The sequence below is a fragment of the Chrysochloris asiatica genome, unplaced genomic scaffold, assembly GCF_000296735.1.
Source record: "Chrysochloris asiatica unplaced genomic scaffold, ChrAsi1.0 scaffold00016, whole genome shotgun sequence".
Classification (NCBI taxonomy): domain Eukaryota; kingdom Metazoa; phylum Chordata; class Mammalia; order Afrosoricida; family Chrysochloridae; genus Chrysochloris; species Chrysochloris asiatica.
In genome coordinates, this window is record NW_006408534.1 from 16,891,820 (window position 1) to 16,901,204 (window position 9,385).

The window sequence follows — 9,385 nt, forward strand, 5'->3', positions numbered from 1 at the left end:
TTTGCCCCGCACGTTTTTAGATATGGAGACCTGGTGTACTGATATAGGATTAACACTGAACTGCAAGGTCGATTTGAATCACAAAGTTGGCAGTTCAAACCCACCAGCCACTCCTCAGAAACCCTATTCAAGGCTGCTATGAGTCAGAACCGACTCAGTGACATTTAACAACAAAACAATATAATTAAATAATAACATAATACAATAGTGTGATTTGAGTAATTGAAAAATTACTTTCAGGCTTGATTTTTATAAGACTTTTTAAGTGCTGCATTTATTTTGGATAGTTTTCTTATTTGGAGATTTTTTTTTTTTTTCTTTTAATAGTGAAACTCAATGGATTTTCCCATGTTGTTTTTGTACACTTAATTTATATAATGTTGTTTTCTCTGTCTGCCAGTTATAACAATGCTTCCTCCTCCCAAATTAATTTCTCTAAGGATATTGATTCATGCCAAGGTTTTCTTTATTAAATATATGGCTGTTTTTCTTTTAAAATGATTCTATTTTAAAGCAACAGTTATTCAACAAAATCATCTACCATTCCCCAAATGTAAATTCTTCCTGTTCAACAGCAGCAGAAGCACTGCATTTATTAATTTATTTATTTTGGTGGAAGTGTGAGCTGAAGGGGACATACATTCCTTCTGCTTGGTGAGTGCACTAAGCTGAGATCTGCCCTTGTTGTATTATTAATGGTACAATGTTTTTGTGTTGCAGATGGCTGAGTGCTAGCAAGGAAAATTCAGGACCATGATGGCTCAATTTCCCATAGCTGTGAATGGTAAGCAGCTTTGTACTTGTGACTTGAAAAAGAGAATATGGAGTTGTTGTTTTTTCTTATTTTGGGTAGAGATTACAAAATACTTATTTAGATAATTTTACTTAAGCTTTTAAATATAAAATTAAGAATTCGTGTTGAAATGTGTGATAGTTTATGTCAGAACACTGCATTAGCTTCTGTTAGAATGGTACTATGCAGTAAATCCCACATCCCTGTAAGCATGTTCTGCAGTATCATTTGGAATGTGTGCTAGCTTTGGAATAGTCAGGAGTAACCTAAAGGTACATTTGTGTTTGATGCATAAAAGTGGAGGACATAAAACACAGTGATGTTTGGTGAAGATTAAATATTGCCGTGTACTCTGATACCATGCAACTGAGTAAGTCAATGAGGATTCATTTAGTAACATGTGTATAAGCTTACCTTAAGTTTTTCAGTTACATAAGAAGTAAAATTGCTGACAAAAATGTAATGATAGAACAAATAGTTTAAAATATGTTAGGTCATTTCATTAATAAAATTTTAAAAATGGTTTTGATTCCAACTTTAAATCCTTTTCCACATACAAATTAATAACCTTTAATAAATATTAAATTACTACTTACTTATGTAAATCATCTAGAATTTAAGAAACTGTAGTATACTTTTGAATCTCTAAAGAAATATAAGATGCTACATGCTTAATTTTGTATTAAATTTTATTAGCCACACTTATAGATAAGTATAAGGAAGTAAGTCAATATACTCTTTAACATTTACATTAAAAGCTGTAATATTAAAGAACATTGGGTAAAAAAAGAAAATTTCACCACTTTCAAAAAGCAATTCTATACTATTTCAGTTACACATCTTTTAAAACATATTTCTGTCTTAGGACCAGAATAAAGAAAATACATGTTTTATATCAAAAGTTTTAAAGACTCAGGATTGTATTTGGAAGACTTAGGGAAAATGAATTCTTGCATAAAAGTAAAATTAAATCCCATTCTGTGGTAGGATTCTGTGTCCTTTTAAATGATGGACTTGGGGGTTAAGGTTTCAATGTTGTTTTGGAGATCTTATTTGAAGATTAATGTGAACATTGCTTCTATAGTAGAAATGATGTAAAATTTTAAAGATTATTTGTTGCCATAGTCAATTAAAAATACTGATTTTTCTTTCCCCCATTAGAAGTGATATACTTAAATTAGGAGTCAGGTTAATAATTGTTGTAATTAATAAATTTGTTTTTCCCATATTGGAGAATTTTTATGCCCCATACAAAGGAATTTGTATTTAATACATTATTATTTTTAGTGCCTTAAGTTGGTTTAAATTCATAATGGCCCTGTATAGGGTTTCCGAGGTCTGACTGATAGGTTAGAACTTGTGGTTTTCAACCAACTTGTAAAACAGGTTTCTAAACAAAATGTATTTAAAATAAAACATTACAAACCAAGTCTTCAATATTTTCTTCCGTACAATGGACATTTGCACATCACTTTGTAGTGCATTGCATTATATATAAGTCGGTGTTCAAACCTACCTGCTCCTTAGCAACCCTATACAAGGTTGCTATGAGTTGGAATCGATTGGATGGCACATTTAAAATTAATAAATTGGTTTCTTAGTTACACTAGACACATTTCAACTGCTCAATATGCTAATGGATACTATATTGGAAAGTGCATATATAGAACATGTACATCTTCACAGAAAATTCTATTGAGCAATGTTGTCATTGTCTCTGATTCTTCATTTCCTATCTCAACAGAGAAAAAAAGATAAGTGCAATCTTTTTTTTTCTACCACCTGAGACTACTTTTTTGATGTGTTCTACACCATCAGAATTACTCTTACCAAAGTTTTCTTTAAGTTATGGTAGATGTACTATGTGCTTTCTACTTTTCAAAAGTTCAGTGTGAAATTGTAAATACAGAGAGCAGGATACATGAGCCATCATGTGATAGGCAAGGGACTGCTTCAGATGTATACTGCTTGTTAGTATTGTAGTATAATGCAGCTTGTTTCATCCTCAGAATTGTGGAGGTACTGAAGATTGATAAGTGAGTAAGGAGTTCTTACACCCATGACAGTGACTGTAACCAAATTATGGGAGAGAGAAGGATGGGGGAGATAACAGGGGGATCCAATGGCTATAAGAGGAAAAAATGGTATTTTATTTTTAAAGCTCCATTAGCCTTTTTGGGGGGCGGGTGGGGAAGAGAGTCCTGGTGTGGTGGTGTAGGATAAACACTGGACTGCTAACCGCAAGGTTGGCAATTCAAATATACTAGCAGTTCCTTGGAAACCTGATACAGGGTCACTATGAGTCAGAATTGACTCAATTGCAGACCATATAACAACATTGCACATTGGGCTGCTAACTATAGATAAGGTTGACTGTTCAAACCCACCAGCCTCTCCAAGGGAGAAACACAAGGCTGGCTGTTCCTGTAAAGATTTACAGCCTTGGAAACCCTAGGGAGCAAGAGCTACTCTGTCCTATATGGCTGCTGTGAGTTGGAGTGGATTTGGTATTGGATTTATTAACTTTTTGTGATTCTAGAACTCATTCTTGTTTTCAACTGTATAGTTAAGAAATTGCTGTTAAACATTAGACCTTTGGAATCAGATGTTGTTGTTAAGTGCCGTCGAGTCGGTTCCGACCCATAGTGACCCTGTACAAGGTTTCTGAGGGTGTAAATCTTTACGGGAGTAGAAAGCCTCATCTTTCTCCCGCGGAGCTGCTGGTAGTTTCGAACTGCTGACCTTCAGGTTCGCAGCCCGATTCATAACCACTACACTACCAGAGCTCCTTGGAATCAGATGTAGTACTGTATTATATTTTTACAATAATTTGAGCATTTATTATTCAAGTTCCCACAATTACAACCTTGGAGTGGGAAGTAAAGTTGTCACGAGAAACACTTCAGTTGTTATCAGTTATCTCTACAAATTAGCAAATAATCGTAGTTACAGCAAATACTACTGAATATTAGATCAAATATACCTAATTCTCATTACTTTCATTTTTTAATTTTTAAACTATTAACAATGAAATTTGTTTTTGTTTTAATTATATACCCACCCTCGGGGTGTGTGTGTGTGTGTGTGTGTGTTAGCCTGTGATCCTCAGCTAGCTAGGACCTCTGTCATAAATACCTAAAGAAAAATGTCTATGTTTAAATAGTTTCTGTTCAATTAGCTCAAAGGATCATTGTATGATACAGTTAATCTAGTTAAGGACCTGTTCAGTTTTTTTATATTATATTATAATATATATTATATATATATATAATATATTATAGCCATGGAGTCCTGGTGTGGCGCCATAGAATAAGCACTGGGCCACAAGATTGATTTGAACCACAAGGTCAGTGGTTCAAATTCATCAGCTGCTCCTCGGAAACCCTGTACAGAGTCGATATGAGTCGGACTCTACTTGATAGCACTTAGCAATGACACCATAACACAGTAGCTATAGGTTGTGTCTCTAATCCTAACCAATCTAATGGCACAGTCATGGACACTAATCCCCAAACAACCACCTTTTACAGTACTCTCAATGTTTCAGGAGCTTCATGTTTACTTAGGAGAAATGGTGCTTTTTATATACAGATTTTAAAACTAGATCCTAGATGTAAACCATTCCTTATTATTTAAAAAAATAAATTCAGAAAAGTAAAAAGAAAAAAATGAGATTCATCTTTGTTCTTACAGACATAACTCATAGGTCATTTTTTAATCTGTAAATGTTGAAAAGCTGATCCTGGGAGCTATGGGTCTAGCTGGACCAATATTCCAGATAGATTGGAATTTAGAGTTTTAAATTAGTATTGGGACAACAATAATCAAACTATCATTTATCAAGTGTCATTTATGTGCCAGAGGTATTAATAAACAGTTTATATCACACTATTTTTACATATCATTGATTGCTGCTTACCAAAAAGGTTAATTTGAATGTAATTGTCTTCACAGAAAAGTGGTTCTTTGATTATTCTAATCACAATTGTCTTGCAGTGAAACTAAATATGGGAATAGTTTCCAACTCCCCCTTACCTCCATTGGCCACATAAGCCGTTTCCCTCCTCTGACCACACAGTCCCGTGGTCTCTAAGTCTTGTTGATTGTTATTTCATCTCTCTCCTTTCTCTGATCTTTTTCGTGTATTTACTTGTTCGGTCATCCTAAATATGCCTTGAGTGTTGTGTACCTTACTCTGAGGTAGGGAAGATGTGAAGTGTGCAGAAGTACAAAGATAAGTAAAGCAGCTCCTTCTTTCTGTGTTCTCACAGCCTAGTAGGGAAGACAGATATTTAACTAGATAATTCTAATGTTGTGAGTTAAATGTAATGGCTAATATAGGAGTGCATAGGAAATTATGGAACACCCAAGAAATAATTCCCAGAGTGATAGGAAGGGGTGAGAAAGAGTCAAAGTGGCTTGGATACTGTCAAAACGGAGTTGAGAGAGTGAATCAATTAATTAGATAAAAAATGGAGATGGAATGATTCAAAGTAGCTGAGGGAAATGTATGAGCAAAGGCGCAGAAATAAAAATGGCTGTGGGGCTAGGGACCAACAGGCATTCTAATGTTTCTAGAACATAATACACAAGGCAGAAATTAGGAAAGATGAGTGAGTAGATGAGCAGTTCACTTGACTTCCTCTACTTTTTCATACTCCGTAATCTTAGAAAAATTACTACTTGTGTTTTCATACATCATTTGACTTATTTTGAATTAGGCAAATTTATTAATGCAGACGATTTCTGATTTTATTTAACTTTTACAGCATGTAAGTGGGAAAGGAAATATTAAACATCAACCAGAAAACTTTGTTTTTTACATAACAGAAAGGAGGTAAAAACTCCTTTCTGTTATGCTCACAAATAAATACATACTGATTGGAAGCTGTTTTACTTGAAATTAAAAATTAAGAAATGGTTGACTTTTAAAAAGGTACAGTTGATGATATATTCTAAAAAAGAAAGTCAGAATTTGATCAACTATTAAAAAAATTAGCCTTTGAACTGTGTTTCCAGTTTTTATATTTCTGCTTGACTTTTTCGTTCTGAAAAATTGTTGTTGTAAACAGTTCAGATCTTATTATGGTCATTTTAAAAAAAAAAAAGTCCAAATTTGTAGATTATTTGAATTCTGCTTAAAAATAGTTTCTGGAGTCAATGCTTTAGAACATTTTTATTCTATATAAATAATATTAATTATGATAGCATTTAAGTATTATTATGTCTGATTCTCTTGGCAGTAGAGCCCTTTGAATATTAGTACATCTTTGAGCTCCTTTGAGGGATACGATTTTTATTGTGTACTCATAGTGCTCAGCACAGATTTGTTGTTGTTGCTACATGCTGTTGAGTAAGTTCACAATTCATAGGGACTCTGTATCGGGTTTTCATGAGTACCTGGTAGGTTTGAACTGCCTACCTTGTGGCTAGTAGTTCAATGCCTATCCTACAATGCCACATTATTGATATTCCATAAATGTTATTGGAAGTGAATATGAAGGTGTCAGGGTTGTCAAGATGTCAAGGAACTAATCACTAAACATTATCCTTGACTTCCCCTGTGAAGATGATAGCCAAGGAGTAAGGGGAAAGTCCTTTAGCCTTAGGAAATAGTAGTATTTGAATATAAGGAGGATGAAGCTACTGAATTCTGTATTCTTAGGTTAGCAGTATGTAGCCAGAGTTGGTCAAGGGCTGCCTGGGGATGTGCACTGTTGTTTGCTAGAGCATCTCGAACCTTCTTAACCACTCTACAGACTTAAGTAGGAAACAAATGTGAGAAACAGTGAGTGCTCTGATGTTTTAAATTAAATTATATTAGCTTATTTGTTGTATTAATTTTATTAATTGTATTATTTAATTAAGTATTTCTAGTAGGACACACACAACACAACAACAACATGTAAGAGTCCTGGTGTGATGCTGTGGGTTAATATGCCAGACTGCAAAGTCGTTTGAACTGCAAGGTCAGTGGTTCAAGCTCTCCAGCTGCTACTTAGAAATCCTATACAGGGTTACTCTGGGTCGGAATTGACTCGATGGCACTAACAACAACAGTAGTATAGTGGTTTCCAGTCAGGCTACTAACCTCAAGGTCAGCAGTTCGAAACTACCATCCATTCCACAGGAGAAAGATGAGGCTTTCTACTCCCGTGAAGATTTACACCCTCAAAAACCCTGTACAGGGTCACTATGAGTCAGTAATAACTCCATGGCATACCACCGCCATTATTTAATCATATTGGTCCTTGGGATTAGGTTGAGTAAGGAAACTAATTTGCTGAATACCTTTCATGTGTCAGGCATGTATTAATATTTTGCAGTTTTGTTTTGGAGCCAGGTTTGTTGAGGTATAATTCACCTTTTTTAAGCATATAGTTTGATGGATTTTAACAAATAAATGCAATTGTGTAAATCAAGATATACACTTCCACTGCCTGAAGAGTTCCTTTATGCCTCTTTGTTAGCTGTTGTTGTTGTTAAGTGCTGTGGAATTGGTTCCAACTGCGTAAAGTTTCTGAGGAGTGGCTGGTGGGTTTGAACTGCCAACCTTGTGGTTAGCAGTCTAGTGTCATCCTATAGTGCCACACCAGGACTCCTTTAGCCCCTGGCAATTCATGATTTCTGTCCTTGTAATTTTTCCTTTACCCAAATATTGTATAAATGAAATATTAGCCTTTTGTGTTGGACTAATTTCATTTAGTAAAATACCTCTGTGATTCATTCATGTTGCATGTAGCTCATCTTTTTATTGCTTTGTAGTAGTTGGTTGTTTAAATGTGGACCACAATTTGTTTATTCATTTACCCTCAGAGAACATTTGAATGGTTTCCAGGTGACTAAAGCTGCTGAAACACATCAGAGGGCAGGTGTTAATGCAGAGAGATATATCTTCATTTCTCTTGGGTAAATATCCAAGACTGCTATTACTGTTACATGGTAACTGTATAATGAACTTTATAAGAAACTGTCAAACTGATTTCCAAAGTAGCTGTATAATGTTGCTTTTCTACCAACAATGTGTGAGAGTTTCAGTTGCACAGGATCCTTGCCAACAACTTGGCATTGTTAGTTTTAATTTCATACATTCTAATACATTTGTTGGAGTCCTGGTGTGGCGTTGTAGCATGAGCACTGGACTGCCAACCACAAGGTCAGTGGATGAAATTTACCATTTGCTTCTCATAGGGTTGCTATAAGTCAGAAGTGACTTGACAGCACATAACAACAACAACAATATATATATCGGGAGGGTGGTGGCGCTGTAGAATAAGTATTGGACTGTTGACTGCAAGTTTGGGGATTTTAGTCCACCAGTTGCTCCACTGGAGGCTTTGTGCTCCTACGAAGATTTACAGCCTTGAAAACCCTATTCAGGGTTGCTGTGAGTTGGAACCGACTAGATGGCAACAACAATAACGGTACATGTGTAGTGATTTTATTTTGTATTTTTCTGGTGATCAATGATATTGAACATCTTACATGCTTAGTTGACAACCCTATATTTTCAAGGTGTCTATCCATTTTCGGTGGGTAGGGGTTTTCATTCTTGCTGTAAAGTCAACAGTTCCATATATTTGCTAAATATATGTCTTCTATCAGATGTGTTTTGAAAGTATTCTCTCAATTAGTAGCCTGTCTTTTCATTTTTTGAAAGAAGAGCCTTTAATAGAACATAAGTTTCAAATTTTGACAAATCCAAATGATTAAATTTTACTTATGGTTTATGTTTTTTGTGTATTAAAAAGTCAGTGTTTAATCCAAAGTTATAAATATTTTCTTCTACAGGTTTTATAGTTTAGCTCTTAGCTCTTACGTTTAGTTCTGTGATTTAGCTAGGGTTAATTTTTGTATGGAGTCATAGTGTTGTGCCGTAGGATAAAGCACTGGACGACAGGGTCAGTTTGAATCACAAGATTGGTGGTTCAAACTCAACCAGCCACTCCATGGAAATCCTATACAGGATTGCTATGAGTCCGAACTGACTCAGTGGCACTTAACAACAACAAATTTTGTATATGCTGCAAGGTGAAGGTTGATGTTCTTAAAATTTTTATTTTTTATTTTTTAATAATATGGGCATAAAATGTCACTTGTTAAAAAAACTACCTTTTCCCCCATTGAATTGTCTTAACATCTTTGTTGAAATTGACAGTGTATGTATGGGTCTGTTTCTTTGATATTATCTTACTGACAGTGTTGACTAACACTTTTGGGAAACTTGCATGTGTTCCAATCCTGCCTTCAACACTTAACCTACTGTGTTATTTTGAGTTACTTATCTAATCTCTTTGTACCTCTGTTTCCTCATGGCAAACAGGGATAGTAATAATGATTACTTCATTGGATTCCATAGTAATACTATCTTTCCTTCCTAGTCTCAGGATTCATTTCTCTATGTGGTTTTGTTTTTTTTTTTTCTTAAATGATTTATTGTGAATTATGTGATAGTTTACATGGGAGAACATTAGTTTTACATTCATTCTATTGTATATCGTCTCATTGCCATGGTTACAATCTCCTCCATGTAATCCTTCCCCCATGCCCCCCACGTCTTCAGCACACAGTCGCTCTCCCTCTCTGGGTCTA

The 9,385-nt window shown here is 34.9% G+C and overlaps 1 protein-coding gene across 1 annotated transcript in view; it reads left to right on the top strand.

The window, feature by feature from the left end:
- Window positions 1–718: 718 nt before the first annotated feature.
- Window positions 719–9,385, top strand: part of ITSN2 (intersectin 2) — a 171,018-nt gene continuing 162,351 nt past the window's right edge. The window contains exon 1 of the mRNA XM_006835299.1: window positions 719–784. Coding sequence (XP_006835362.1) covers window positions 754–784 — 31 coding nt within the window. The 5' untranslated portion in view covers window positions 719–753. The remainder of the gene's footprint in view (window positions 785–9,385) is intronic.